Source organism: Mytilus edulis, chromosome 2 (assembly GCF_963676685.1).
Source record: "Mytilus edulis chromosome 2, xbMytEdul2.2, whole genome shotgun sequence".
NCBI classification, from domain to species: Eukaryota; Metazoa; Mollusca; class Bivalvia; order Mytilida; family Mytilidae; genus Mytilus; species Mytilus edulis.
In genome coordinates this window covers 46,197,751-46,213,825 of record NC_092345.1, presented here as the reverse complement: position 1 = coordinate 46,213,825, position 16,075 = coordinate 46,197,751, and the positions used below count along the sequence as shown (strand labels likewise).

Genomic DNA, 16,075 nt, shown 5'->3' with positions numbered 1-16,075 from the left:
ATTGGTGGAAAAATCTTAATTTTATCGATCATTTCGTTAATCAACGGGACTAATTCTTTTGGTAATTAATGATAAGGTTCAACCAATCTAACATCACCAATGATAAAGTCTTTGGTAGTCCATGACAACCAAATAGCTGCTTTAATGTTTGAAAAATAGTTTGTTCAACAATATCATTGCTGAATTCGATACATATATTCTCTAGAGTACATTTTGAAAGACTGTAGTTCAGTATTTAGATGCATTCCCTGTATCGGCCACATTTATAAAAGAAAGATGCTAACAGCACCCAAGCATTAACCGCAGAAAAAATACAAGCCTGTTTGAAAATATCGTAGCATTATCTAGTATTGTCTATAAAATGATTTATTTCTTTCGTTCAAATTTTGGCAATCCTGCATCAATGTCATAGCAGCAATTGATAACATATATGTAGATATGTGCTTGTCTTGTAGATTTACTGTACGATTAAGTATTTGTCGAATTGACATTTGTGATACCAATTTCGGTAATAATAAAATAGGATGAATGAAGCATGACAAAGAGGATGCTGTCAGCTGATAAGGACAAAATGAGTTTCTTTGTGCTCTTCTATAATTTTCAAAAGTCACTGAATAAAAAATATAATTCCACGGCGAACTCTTAAGGGCATGCAAGGTATCAAGTAATAATTTCTGCTGGTCACGTGAAAATCTGTTTTCAAATAGATTGTTATCAGGGATAAAATAATGAAGGCATGTTTCATATTCAACACATGTACAGTAAATTAATCGCTTGAAACAACTCCTGAAACATTAAACGAACATTTCAGGCTTCCATTGATGGACAGCCAATTCTTCGCATAGCCAGAAAATTATCATTTTCAGAAAATACGAGCAAAGAAGATCATCATGTTTATGCTGAATTATATCTTTTAAAACAATTTTCAACAACGCATTACATAATAACTGGGTATGTGAAAAAGAATATATTAGAAGTTTTTCTGCAACAAAAAACGATATGCGCCATTCTAGATCTTGAGTAACAGAATCCTTGCATCCAATAGGAACAAATACAACACCGTACTTTACAATATATTGTGTCAAAACGCTATCTGGCCATGTATGACTAGATATGTTAATCCACTTTTTGACAGGTTTTATCCATTCTTTGCATTGGAAACATTGTGCACAACGAATGAATGTTTATTCGTTGATAAGCATGGTCCATGAGATATCGCAAAGTAATGTATTTGGAGGCTTTGTATATGATGTAAAAAGTATTCCCGGACACGCTTACTGGATATAAATATTGATGGTTCAACAGTTTCACTCCATTTGTTTAATAAGAACAATAAAACAACATAAAAGGAACTATATGTAACTAAAAAATTGAATATAAAAAAGTCATGGAAAATAATGGTGGACCACGAAAACTATACTAACAAGCAATCACTGATTAATTAAAGTGTCATACATAATAACATTAATGGATGGACATGATAGCAATTCTGTGTTGTTTGCTAGTGCGTAATTTTGAATATTTTGCATGTTATTATTGTCTACGTATATACATAAAAGACAAAAATATTGATATCATATTGATAATCACAAACTGCAACAATTTCCTTATATGTGTATGTATGTACGTAGATCCCTTTGTTATTCGGGGCACCCCTCGGAAACAAAAGTATACTAAGATTTCTTTTCATCTTTTCCGGTGTGAAGATAAACAACCAAGTGTTATTGTCACGATGTTCATTTTCATCTAATTTATACTTAGTTTTTACATATCACAGGCTTAATAAATGCAATGTATTTTTGGTAATATTCAGATTGGATCAGGATACGGGTTATCTATTTGTATTGCTGATGTCAACAATGACGGAAATAACGACGTATTGGTTGGTGCCCCACTACAGAAGGTTATATCCTATGACGAAGGAACAGTGTTTGTGTACTACGGGACTGGTGATGTATGTGTAATCATTAAAAAAAATATGAAATATAACTAAACAATGCTCGTGTTTCCGATGCGTTTTATCTGTATTTACCTTCACCTTGAACGACGCTTAATTCTAGATATTAAGTGTAAACAATATTTTATTTAGAAACAGATAAATAAATACGACATGGATTGGAAAACAAGCGACAAGTCACAGATACAAATTCCTCTTCTTAATCTAGGAAATTCAGCACATGAGATCAAACCTAATTTTTGGTGGGGTTCGTGCTGCTTAGTATTTAGTTTTCTATGTTGTGTCTTGTGAGTTGTGTACTGTTGTTTGTCTGTATGTCTTTTTCTTTTTTAGCCATGGCGTTGTCAGTTTATTTTCGATCTATGAGTTTGAAAGTCCCTCTTGTATCTTTCGCCTTTTTTTAACTTTGCCTGAACGAATTTGAACTTAAGTTTTTTTGATATTTCCAATGGATCTATTGTTTGCTTATCGAAGAAATTTGTCATTTACATTTTACTGTTCATTGATAGAATATCCTAGCAAAGTTATCAAAATTAAATCTTTTTTTCCCGTTAAATGTTGTAACGTTTCTGACATGTGTAGTCAGTAGCGTAGTGAACGGCAAACTTAGATCTGACACCGAATGTGTACTTACTATGATTAACATGGGAGCCACACGATGAACAGAATATACTTAGTTATACCCTCTCGGGTCATTTAAGTTCGCCCTCATTGTCAAATTTACTCCGTCTTTAGTTTTTTTACCACATAATATGTAGTGTTTTGGGGACCGTTGTTTTATACTTTTATCTTTGTCTTTGTTTTGCCATGATTTTGTCTATCTCTTTTCGACTTGTGATTCCGTGTTCCATCTTCCGTCTCTTTTTCTGTACACTGTTAAAATGGTTACCAATGGCATTTTTTTTATGGCATTTGGAAAAAAAAATGCTAACTCGAACGGCAACCACTTTTGGCCTTATGTTATGTTTGTCTCTTATAGCTTGTTTATTTGCGCGATTTGTTTTTTATTATATATATATATATATTTTTTTCTAATATTATTGTTTTGTATATAATGACAAAATGTTATATTGATGGTATTTTTACAGTCGCAGTATCTAGATTCCAGTGTACAAAATCTATATGGAAATAACCAAGGAGGGGGACGATTTGGGGCGACCATTGTTAACCTAGGTGACATCAACAAAGACAATATCGATGGTAACTATATTAACATATCAGCTTATACGTATTGTTTTTAAAGGCAGTATGTATGCGCACAAAGCGTCCTTTTTATGCATACATTGCATAATCCGTATGTGATACAACATTTCGGAATTTTCGGGTTTTAATACCCTTCTGCTTTGATTTGAGCTCTACTGATGAGTAAAGGATGTTGAAAACCATTTGGTTGCTTTGTGCTCTTTGCTCGGATTGCTGTCTCTTTGACATCTTCCCACTTTTCATTTCGATTTTATCGTGTTACAAAATTCACGTCTGTTATCGGAATTATACTAGTACCCTTGGTGAGCAAATTGTAATTTTAAGGAGCAACTATGTTGACACTATTTACGCTGAATTAAGCCTGAATTATTTATTTTAGTTTTGAAATAAAATATTCCAAAAGGAAACATTTAATGTCAAAGAATGTTAGTTAAGAAACAAATATCATAAAAGTACAGCTTCATATAAACGATTCCAAAATATATGATCAAAATTGTCATTTCCAGTTAGAAGATCACTATCATATGCCTCTAGGCACGTAACTTTGTTCCAAATTCGCAAAAGAGACTTAGGCATACTTTTAGTTGGAATATTTTGAACTAAAATAACAATCAACATATTACGACTTTCTTGAAACATTTGCATTCGAGCCATTTCAAGTTCGAATTCACACCAAGAACTTTCCAGAAATGTTTCACTTATCACTAAAATAACTTTTCTACTTTGGGAGACAGCTTCAACAATATTATCCGCTATAAAATTACCAGGTAAAAAATCACGATGATGGAGACACAAAGATTGTTCCTTTTCTTTTTCGAGAAATGAACTTAGTGGACCACACACCCATTTGTAGTCTGCATTGTGATACGCCACAAAGGCACTATACCTATACTCCTTTGACTCACCCTCCAATTTAGAATAATGGCGGTATTTCCGGCGAATAGTTAAGTACCAATATTGAAGAGTTATTCTGTATTTGTATGCTATACCACTGGCTATAATTATCATTGTCAATAAGACTGATAATAACACAGAGAAAATCAGCCATACTTTGGAAACACACATTGTTTTTATGTCATGCAAATTTTGGAATGCAAATGCTGTTGTTTTATAGCTGCCTTCAAAGTACCTGCACGAGTAGTTTCCCCCATTGTCTAGCGTCACATTTGTAAAATGAAGCCATTCTATAAAATGCAAAGAATCACAGTTGCATTCAAACATATTGCCTTGTAACAACAGTTCAAGTTTATTAATTGATTTGATGTTCAGTATATCTAATTCTTTTGTTGTTCCTGTCTCTAAATATCTAATTCTATTACCTGATAAATCAATGCAATTCAATTTTGAAAATTTTGAAAACTTAATATTGATCTCTGTTAGAATATTACTTGACAAATATAACTTCAATAACGATTTGTACTGAGATCTGAATAATGAAGGATTTAAATGTTTAAATTGGTTTGCTGAAAAGTCAATTTGTTAAAGTTCGAACAGTCCTTTCAGAATTTTTCCTTCCTTGTCGTCTAGTAAACCACGACCTAAATTTGCGCTTCGGCTTTCTAGAACTTTAAGTTTTTTAAATGACTGAAAAAATGATAAATCAATTAACGAACAATTGAATCCAGACATTTTTAATATCTCAAGATGGTCAATTCCACGTATAAGTCCAGTGCAACTGCTGAATGGAGTCCAGTTAAAATCTAATACTCTTAATTTACGTCCATTTGTAAAGTTGACATTTGCAAGATGTGTGGCTTTCATAACTAAACGTTCGGCAAAAATTTCCTCTAAATTAGGCGGTAAAGGAAAAGTGTAAATAGTATTTACCATTTTATAGACTTCTGACACATTGTTAGCTGAGTACATGGATGTGCTATGATTGCGCAACCCGACATTCCAAGGACTTAGTGAGTCTTGTTGTGATGCATCTACTGTTTTTAAACCTGTTAGCTGGAATAATTCAAGCGCTGCACCTTTATCGCCATATATGTTATTCCGCGCAATATCAAAATGTTCTAAACAGTTCTTGTATTTCATTGCAGAAATCGAACCAGTTCTGATAACGCTTATTTGATTTTTTGCTAGTATAAAGCTCTTTACACAAATTTGACCAAGAATTGTGAAATGTTTAGGTGTTAAGATGTCAGATCCAGTACGAGCTCTATAATTGTAAGACAAATCAATTTCGCTCATATTCCTGTCTTTCAACGGTATAAGAATGGGTATTAAATCCGATAAACGTATAAATGAATTATGAGATATTTTTAATACATTTAGTGATTTAAAAGGAGCAAGTGTTCCATATTCAACTTTCCTAATTGCACAAGAGATATCAATGTCTTCGATAGGTAAATTATTAAACACTAAAAATGTTTCATTTGTTAGATGCGTTATGAAGCATGGCTGAAAATGCAATATCCTAAGTTTTTTCAAATATTTAAAACCATCACGAAAACGTCCATTTCGAATTCCATTGATACTAAGACTCTGTAGGTTAGTGAGAAAACTTAAGGATTTATCGGGATATTCTTCAGAGAATATATTATCAGATAACTGTAAATTAAGTAAATTAGGAGTACTGTTGAACACACTCATAGGTAACGACCCAACATCCAAAGAATTCGCACTGAGATCAAGATTTTGAACGTTCTCAAGGCCTTTAAAGGCATTTACATCAATATGTCTTAATCTTGATGTGTGGATGATTAATGTTCGAAGTTTAGTCAACCACATGAATGTTTCATTATGTAGCAAAGCGATATGGTTGCTTGATAAATCTAATATCGTTGTGTTGATTGGTATATGCCTAGGAACTGTGTGGAAATCCATGTTGGAACAGTCACATACGACCTCTTTTTTGGAATATTTCACAGTACAACGTTTGGTATAACAGCATGTTAAACATACATTCCATATATACAGTACACAAATGCACTTCAGTGAATTATCAATATTCATTTTCGCATCTTACAAATATATTACAATCTATTAAAATTTTAGTATTGAGGTTTATGTCTCAACACGTAATTATGAAATGACAAAGAGACTGACATTGGATTTTAAACTGAGTATTCCCGTGTCGCTAATGTTGGAATCATTAAACACAAGTAGAATCTAAAAGTTTATGACCTTCCTTATTTAGACATTTTGTACACTTGTTGATCACCTGTGCGGAAACTAGCAACAAGATAAAGTGTTTGTAATCAATCCACTTATGTACATATCTTAATCTTATTTAAATCACAACGTGAGATGAATGTTATCAAATGAAGGAATGGCAGATGCTTTACTAGTAATTGAATAAAAAAATAAAAATATTTATATGATAGGGAAGACAGCTGAGGGATAAAAACATACGATAAAAAAATCATACAAAGATATGTATGTTTTACGTTACTTGTTTGATGGCACTCATTTGACCCCAAGTTCAATAGGATATCAAAATTTGATTTCAACCAGATGAACATGCGATAAAATGTTTAGAAGTCCAAATGAACCAAGAAAGTTGCAGTACTTACTTGATATATTTAATAAAGTGGTGGATTCAGATTTTGTTTTTATTCAAATCGAGTCCTTTGGAAATTTGTATCAAAAAAAAATTCCTTGTACTATTTGGTAAGGGTTCCTTAAATAGCAACTTTTTTGACATTTTTTTTATTTTCACCTACGTTTATTTATGACCAAGACCAAAGTTTCCTTTCTGTGTTTATTTTTTTATTGTAAAAAACAATGTAGTTTCTCCGATTTCATTTTAAAACGGTATTGAATAAAAGAAAATAGGGTTGAGCCAAATAAAAAAAAAATAACGAATCAAAGTTAGGGAGATTTAGGGGGGGGGGTAAATCTACAAATTGGATTTGGAAAAAAAACCAAACTTATTTATATATCGGTTTCAGGGAAAATCCCTACCCATTCTTATATAAATCACAACCCATTGATATTCATTTCGGGTCCTCAATGCTCTTCAACATTGTCCTTTTTTTTTGCAAACTAACTGCTTTTGATCTAAGCGAAACAGATGAGTATTCTGAAGGCGAAACGCACGTCTGGCGTATCACATTACTGAAAACCAACTTATTTTCGCGGATACTTTATTTGGCGTTTAGCCCTTTGGATTCCATTTTGCGGCAATTTAATTTCGCGATTTTCTAATTAACTTGATGTAGTTGAACGCTCGTGAAAATTAGTTGGTTTACAGTATAGGCCTGGTATTTGTGATAACTATTCCAAGCTATCATGACATCTATCAGTGAGATTTTAGGCAAGTAGGATTCGTGATTCATTTATGAGATAAAAAGATCTGAACATAAATTATCTGAATAGGAAATGAACGTGTATTACCAAATTGACATATACAATCCTACAAAATTGCTATATTGCATCCGTGAAATCATATTGATATATATTTGATATAAAAAAAAGTTAAAAGATACCACTTGCACGCCTGTGTATACCAATCTATATGAAGAGACACCCCGATCTTTACAAAAGACGATGTCAGTTTAAAAAAAATATATAGTAGACGTACATCCTAGATTTCCTTATAACCACAATGTTCTAAAACATTTTAGATACGAATATTACCATGTAGCTGACAATTACTATATCCCTTACAGTTTATGTGATAGATTGATTCGGAAAACCCCCTCAGTGTAGATGTTTGTGATTCACACGCGATCATTTAAGAATTTATTCAAACTTAACATGTTATCATCTGTAAAGTCTTTAAAGCATCGGTGATTAATCACTAAACTGTACTTTCCCATTTATACGAATTCGCAGCCTTCAAATATTTTCCAACACCAGGCTTTCTTAGGTTTTTTCCGGTTGAGATAGTGAATGTGTAATACACATGTGTTAATCTTTCATTAAACCGTCGGTTTTATTTAGAGGAAATTAAAAAGCGTGGTGCATTCTAAATCTTTTGCAGAAGTACAAAATAATTTGTGAAAGATAGTCAAAAGTAAGACAGTGTCACAACCATTCTCAACCAAAAGGATAATGCATTTCATTAAACAAGTTAAACCCTTTTCAAAACTCTGGACGATATTTTGACTTTCGTTAAAAAAAACCAACAACCAAATCAACATTTTGCTGATTGCTATTTATCAAATACTAGATATTTAACATTCTTTATGTTCAAAGATAATGGAATTAAAAAGTAGTTGATACAATGTTTGTACTAATATCAAGATACTTTTATACTGCAAGGTTAATAACGAGACTGATGACATTATTCATATTTGATTCCTTAGATATATATAAAACAAATACAACGCATGGAAAGGCTGTTTCGAATTTTAGTTTAGTTCAATGATTCTCTTTAACCAAAAGGTTCGCCAAAATAGAAAAAGAAAACTATCTCTTGTTCCTCTTGTCAGCTTTGCAAGAAAACTAAAAATTTTTAAAAAATAGTTTACAGTTGTTTTTTTTACCCAAAACTGGGAACAAAATGTGCGTTAAATAAAATTTTGCTTATTGAAAAGTATATTTTTACTGATTTTGAGCCCTTATAATTCATGGAGGGTGTCCAATATAATGTGCATACTTTCTCAGCACTTCTGATTTGACAAGAATTATCATTGATATGGTCATAATCATAAATCGAATGTTTACAAAACTTTAAAATTTGAATATATTTGGCTTTTCTACCTCAGGAATATATAACCAAAATTACCTGTATTTGGCAATTTTATTTTGGAATTTTAGGTCATCAATGCTCTTCAACTTCGTACTTTATTTGACCACTATTTGACCTGTTTAACTTTTATTTATTCGATTGTAACGGATGAGTCTGTTGTAGACGAAACGCGCGTCTGACTCAAATATAAAATTTCACTTCTAAGGTTTTTCAAAAAATCAAAAAGGCTACTTCATAAAGCATTTATCTCCAAAACGTCTTGCCTTGCCCCTCTACAAAATTTTAAACACGATGATTGTTTTGATGACGTTTAAAAAGCATAATCACAAAAATACTGAACTCAGAGGAAAATTTTATCGGAAAGTCCATAATCACATGGCAAAATCAAATGAGAAAACACTTAAAAAACGAATGGACAAGAACTGTCATATTAACTTAAGATTAAATATTAAGAATAGTGTAAAATAATTTTTTTTTTGAAGATCTAGGTAAATAAGGGTTATGACACCTAGCATACTAGTAGTTAAATAAGATATTCAGTGGTAAATGATGTGTGAATGATAATTAAATAGTGGTTCGATGTTGATGATTTTCGGGGTTAAAATAAGTAGAAAAATAAAAGTTTCCTGCAGATATTGAATTAGGGTGTTATCTAAACACTTTTAGCACTTAGCATATGATTAACTTAATGTTTAATGGCATACATTAAAACCATGATATGGTCTATGGTACTACTGCATGTTGATGGAAAATATGTTCTTCAGCATTGTTTAAAATCAGTTTTATGAATTAGATTTAGTTGTGTCGATGAATGTATTAACTGTTATTTGAAATTTTAAAGCTATTGTTTATTATAAAAAAAAATGTGAGAAATTGATTAAATCCTATTACAATACATACTTCAGATTGAATTGAGTGATTGTTACCGATTGTTTTGTGCGAATGTGTTGTATGAGTGATAAGTGTGCATATTATAATTTATTTTAATTTAATGTTATGTTGTTGCAATGTTATGTATCAAAAAAAAGTGAGTATTAATAAACCAAGCTTTACAAGACATTTTCCTTGACTTCAGCGTACATGTCTACAGCAGAACTACACTAGAGTGAAAAATAACAATTGCAAACATCAAAAGACAAGCAATCGTCTTCAAGCTTTCCGCATTGTACAGGTTCTCGAATGCTTTTCATTATTTTGGCTTTCCAGAATTAGGTTTCGAGCTAATCTGATTGTAGTAATTGCAGAGGCACAACGTTGTGTAGAAGGATATTTACATATTTTTTTCTATTAATCTGTCGAGACTAATTGGCTTTTGATTCGTATAATTGTTCTATGATAGTGTGTTGTTGCTTACAATCACATCAAATGCTGCGCCATCTACCAGACGATAAAAGTCACGCCCATTCCGACATCACCATTATCTTTCAATGGCAGTACTAAACTCTCTTCAGTGTAGATGTATAAAAAAGTTTTGTCTAGTGTTTACAAAGTACGCAAAGCAGTAACGGAACATATATACTTTAATACCAACATCTGATCGAGAAACGTACCAAGGCACTCCAATTAGTTGATTTAGAACTTTAAAATTGTCACCACATATCGCTCTACATTTTGTGGGTAAAGACATGTTGTACGATCAGCACGTGATTATTCAATTTACATGTGATCATCCTTAAGGTGCTTTTATTACATGTACTGAAGGCAATCATTTACAACAGCGACAAAAATCAATACCTTGTGTCTCCGAAATTCTACCTGAATCCGCCAAGGGTGAGGAGAACGGAACTGGATCGTTACCTTTGGCTGACGTTGATATTTTATGGTTGGTCTCTCTTAGTTTATGTTTGAATTATTCACAATTTGTTTGAACATTTACTGGTTGACAAACTGAGTAGACATTTTTTTAAATAATTTTAAACGACATATTATTCTTTATTTTTTTCGTGTTTTAGTGTGACTGTGTCTTTTGTCGTGTGCCCCACCTATCCTATGATATTTTGTGGCTTGATATTTTAACTTTCCCCATATTTGTCTGTATACATTTTTGCTAATGATAATATGGTATGTATTAAGCTAACGTTCTTCCCTTACGAAATTTGAATAATGTTAAGAAACAAACTATTATTATTGTTTATTAATATTTCGTTTTGATAAGAACTTTCCGTTTTGACTTTTATTTGGAGTTCATTATTTTTGTGATTTTTTATGGCGACTAAGAAGCAAACAGACCTCATAATATGTTTCCGGCATCAATCGGAATGCTTCGGAATGTAAAGAATTTGGTAAAAGAAGATTTTTTTTTCATGCAAAATGAGAGTTGTTTTGCTTTTTATTTGAGAAATAACATGTCAATACATTGTGAAGTTCAAAAGTTGATTTTCTTACTGCCGGACATGGAGATGAATCAGAACTATTGTAACAAACTAAGTTTACTTCTACCTCTCTTTTTGTATAACCAATGTCTGTTAACTTAACTGATACATTTGTATTTAAATAGACGTTATAGATAATTAATAATTGTTATTATGGCTTGTAACTCCATTCAAATATATATTAAAAACTGGTGATTAGATAAGATTAACAATGTTTCAGCCCAACTGGTGCATATATCAAGTATAATCATATGATTGATTTTAATTCAAATTTGTGTTTCTTTGTTCACAAAATAGCAAATTAGAACCCTAGGTCTAATAAAATAACAATATTTTTCTTGATTTATTTTTATCTTGCATTAAATGAGCTAATTACAACACATGTTTTTAAGTCAATTATTCTTAATGCAAAGTTATGAATCAAAATATGATTTCTTTGTTAAAATAAATATCAATTAAAACTTTAGGTAAATGATGAATAAAACATTTAGTGCAAATCTAAACCAACTTGACTTATAAAACATATCAATGAAAATATCAAATGGAGAGTTGTCTCGTTGGCACTCATACCGCGTCTTCTTATATCTATGTCATTTTGTACAGATTCAGCAAACAAAATGTTAACATTCCGTACAATAGGATACAATGAATAAGCTCTAATAAAGATGGTCATATCACCATTTTCCTTCAATTTATTCAACAGAATTATAAAGTACTAATATCACATATAACTGTTTATTCCTATATTTTATTGATTAAAGTGTTAAATTTTAAAAAATGTAAGTATTGTCGCCTTTGGAGGAACATTGCAACAATCTGAACAACTTTTGGATGATTTGTGTGTTTACTAGAAATGATGATGTTTGGTACTAACATTAGTGTGTGTTTTCTGTTAGTACCCAATTAGAATCAAGTAATGACTTTTCATGTTATAAAAGGAATTATTTCTTATACCTCATTAATTTTAAAGATTATTAATTGACACATTGTAATAAGATTAAAGCAGTTATTTTTACTACTGATACAACCTGAAAAGTTTACCCTAAAGTCTGCTTAAACTGAATTAAATCTGTCATCTATTGTCTGTAATTTAGCACAGATTAAATAACTCATTCTAATGTCAAAGTTGTGTTGCATACGCAATAAATCTTCGTCCTTAATATGTTGAAGCTGTCAAGAAAACTGTATTTCATTATGTACGTGAAAAAAGAGAACATTCAGAATTGAACCAAATTTGCTTTATTTCACACAGATTTTATAGAAATTAACTCAAATATGAAGTTTTATAAATATTTCATGAAGATTGATATAATCCTGGGCCTAAGATATGATGACTCAGTATAAATTTACAGTTTACAGTGTGCATAGTTTACTTAAAGTCCTGAATACAAATGTAATTCATAATATTTGCATATTTGTAAGTTAAATTGTTAAGAAGTGCTTATATTTACTCTTCGCAGTAATTGAAACTCATCGATTCTTCCTAAATATTATTTATGGGGTGTTTGTGTCTTGTCGATAACCCAAAAGTAAGCCGTAACACCTAGTCCTAAATCTGCTTTTATGTCACCAAGGCATAATAAATACAACTAGAAATACAAAAATATCTGAACAAAACTTACAATAGTGTGTTCTATCCTAAATATGTACTTATTATTCCAAATTACTAGAAACAGCAGAATAATTTAGGAAATTTGAGGCCCCAGGGGCAAAAAACATAGAAAATTGTCTACCCCCTTGGTCATAAAACAGATACTTCAACTCGTAAATGCTATGATTTTATGATTTTTAAGTTCTTGATATAGAAAACAATAACTATGCTTGGAAGTTATGTAAAAAGTAGATGTTAGCAGTCTTCTCTATAACATTTTAAGTGAATTTATATCTCAGACTGGTATCTGCATACATACAACTATTGCAAATATGCATATGGCTTTGTTTGAACACTTCTAGTATATCTATTAGGTAGATTGTGTCAGATATATGATTACAGGTGATACTGTTGTGACAAGGATTCTAAATTGACCATTTCTACCTCAAATGTGAACTTAAATTGACTTCGTACTTCATTTGGCCTTTATAACATTTTTGATTCGAGCGTCACTGATGAGTCTTTTGTAGACGAAACGCGCGTCTGGTGTAAATATCAAATTTTATTCCTAATATCTATGATGAGTTTATTTGACAAATAGGCATACAGTAAGATGTGGACTAGGTCAGAGGCAGGATTGGATATTTTAAATAATCTTGAATGTTATAATGATTGACTGCTAAACATTACATTTACAGTATTCTGATATGCTTTCAATATATATCAGAAAATATGCAAATGGGGTAAGTTGGCAATAATTAAAGTCTTGTTTTCAAATTCTTTTAAAAATTGAAACAGGAGAGGGGTATAAAATGTTCAGTAAAAAATCCCTTAGAGTATACACAGTGATTTCTTTCAAGTTGTAATTCTAATAAATGATTATTAATGTGAGAACAACTGATTTTAGAGAGTTTTCTATTTGAATAAATGTTTGTATAGGTTGCACTTTGTAAATACAGCTGTTTCTCAAACCACGCCTCTGTTGGGGAGATTTATAATATTCATAGAAAATTAATTTTGTTTACATACTGGTTCCCAGTTATGCTCTCTGTGTTCCATCTCATAGAGAAATAACTTGGGAATGTTACCAGTAAATATACATGTGCATATTGTTTCCATCGAAATCTGTGGTAACCCTTCATTCGAGGAAGGGGTAGTTAAGAAAATCAGTGTTAGTTTTAACTCTGAAAAGTTCAGGGCATATACACGTTGAAAATATGCCGCACAGCCATATATTTTGACCGTTGCATAAAATTGAAGTGCATATGAACTGTCAATTCTAGGATTATATTTTTTATAAAACTTCATAGATAAAGTGGTACAGTTTAAGCCGTAAAAGGAGTTCCCATGGGAAATTGCATTGTCAATATTTACAGAAAGGCAACCTATAGAGGATTAGAGCCTACCTACATTAGTGCATAGTCCAATATTTTACTTTATAACGTGTATGGGCAATATCCCTAATGCGTCCCAAATTGAGGAACCTAAAAGTTGTGTGTTAACAAAAAATAAGTATTAACGGAAAAATCAATCTCACTTCGTGCCCCGAATATTTTATCACATATGCAAGTCAACAACAAAAAACGATACTCAAGTTTGGACTCCCATTCATAATAGAATATAATAAATAAGAAAGCATGTTACAGTGTCCAAAGAAAAACATGTATTTACAAAGCAAATGCATATGATTAAAAGAAAATGACCAAATAGGAAGGTTAGAAAATACCGAGGTATTGAACACAGGACAAATTCATTTTGCGAAAGAGAATGACAAAAGTCGGCACTTAATTTCGAAAATGAGAACAAAGTATTCAAATGTCTACAAAGGCATTCTAAATTTTGAGCAGACATGTATGTGAAGTTGGCAGCCGGTTCGTTATTCGATATTTGATATTCAATATCCAACCGGCTACTAGCTGTCTCACCGTCATTTAAACGGTCTCCTGTAGGTTTTCACTATGTATTTTAAATATCCAACTGGCACTTTTGGACCTTCGTATATATAGAAGAAGTGTACCCAAATTCCTTTTAGTCACGTTAGTATCTACCTATTGACTAACTGTCTGCTTAATATTATGCAGATTGAGAGACCAGGGAGCTCTCACTATTGCCCTGTGCCCTTTCTCCTGATGAAATTTTGACAATTTTTGGCTAAAAATTTATAATCTAAGCCCTCCGTAGATATCGAAGATGACATTATTCCTGGAATTCCTTTTGAAACCATCTATTTTACATAATCTATGATTTCGTCGAATTTTATGAACATTGAGAGAATTGATGGGGATCTCACCGTCATTTAAGCGGTCTCAGGTAGACCTAGGTTTTCACTATATATTTCTATTTTTGGGGCTTTCCATATGTATTTTTATTTATATACTAAATGTTTCTAGAGTGATCGGTTTTTGTTTTTGTTTTAAGAATTATTAGATATAAAATTACAGTTTAAAGTTACATCTTTATTACATAAAGACAAAAATGCAACTTACATAAGCATTGTTAAGGGTTCATATTCGAGGACAACGAGAGTTTAAGACAACTTTGAGTATCTTATAACTCCTTTCAACTATAAAAATCATGCTTCTAATGTTATCAAATATTATATTTTTTTTTATATAAAATGTCATGAAGGTTTTAGAAATTTGTTAAATACTGATAAACCTTTGACCAAATCTGGGCTTATCTTTTTTACATGTTAATGGTAAAAAGATAAGCGCATTTAACAGTCAACGATAGAAAATTGAAATTAAAAATTTAAAACATTTTGCCCTTGATAGTGTTTTCTAATTCATCAACATACTTGAATATATTATAGGCTTATATATTCGATATTGTCAATCTGATCTTAACATTCCTAGTCAGCAGTTTTGTGTGTGTTTTTTTTGTTGTTGTCCTATTAGCATTTTCTGTGGGTTTTTTTGCTTAACCATACCCATATGTGACCCCTTTCTTTAATTTCTATAACTGAAGCTGTCATCATATATGTGCATTTCATATACAATGAAAGGACGTTATTTTAGTTGTAATAACTTTGTATCGATCCTATTGCTTGATGATTGCAATAAAAAGAAAAATTTAAAAAAAAAATACTGAAGTCCAAGAAAAATTCGAAACGGAAAGTCCCTTATCAAATGGCAAAATCAAAAGCTGAAACACATCATACGGATGGACAACAAAATTTCTGACTCGAAACAGGCATTTTCTTATGTAGAAAATGGTGGATTTAACATGGTTTTATAGCTAGCTTAACCTCTCACTCGTATGACAGTCGTATAAAATTCCATTATATTGACATATTGATATTATTAAATATT

At 31.4% G+C, this 16,075-nt stretch overlaps 2 protein-coding genes across 2 annotated transcripts; both read right to left on the bottom strand.

The window, feature by feature from the left end:
• Positions 1-3,515: 3,515 nt before the first annotated feature.
• Positions 3,516-4,630, bottom strand: LOC139512269 (toll-like receptor 4). The gene has a single exon (XM_071299768.1). The coding sequence runs from the start codon at positions 4,379-4,381 to the stop codon at positions 3,605-3,607; it is 777 nt and encodes a 258-aa protein (XP_071155869.1). The 5' UTR covers positions 4,382-4,630; the 3' UTR covers positions 3,516-3,604.
• LOC139512268 (toll-like receptor 3) lies at positions 3,516-6,301 on the bottom strand. The gene has a single exon (XM_071299766.1). The coding sequence runs from the start codon at positions 6,116-6,118 to the stop codon at positions 4,640-4,642; it is 1,479 nt and encodes a 492-aa protein (XP_071155867.1). The 5' UTR covers positions 6,119-6,301; the 3' UTR covers positions 3,516-4,639.
• Positions 6,302-16,075: the final 9,774 nt, after the last annotated feature.

Coding starts and splice junctions, on each gene's coding strand:
- LOC139512269 (XM_071299768.1), bottom strand. CDS start 4,381: ATGTTTGAATGCAACTGTGATTCTTTGCATTTTATAGAATGGCTTCAT.
- LOC139512268 (XM_071299766.1), bottom strand. CDS start 6,118: ATGAATATTGATAATTCACTGAAGTGCATTTGTGTACTGTATATATGG.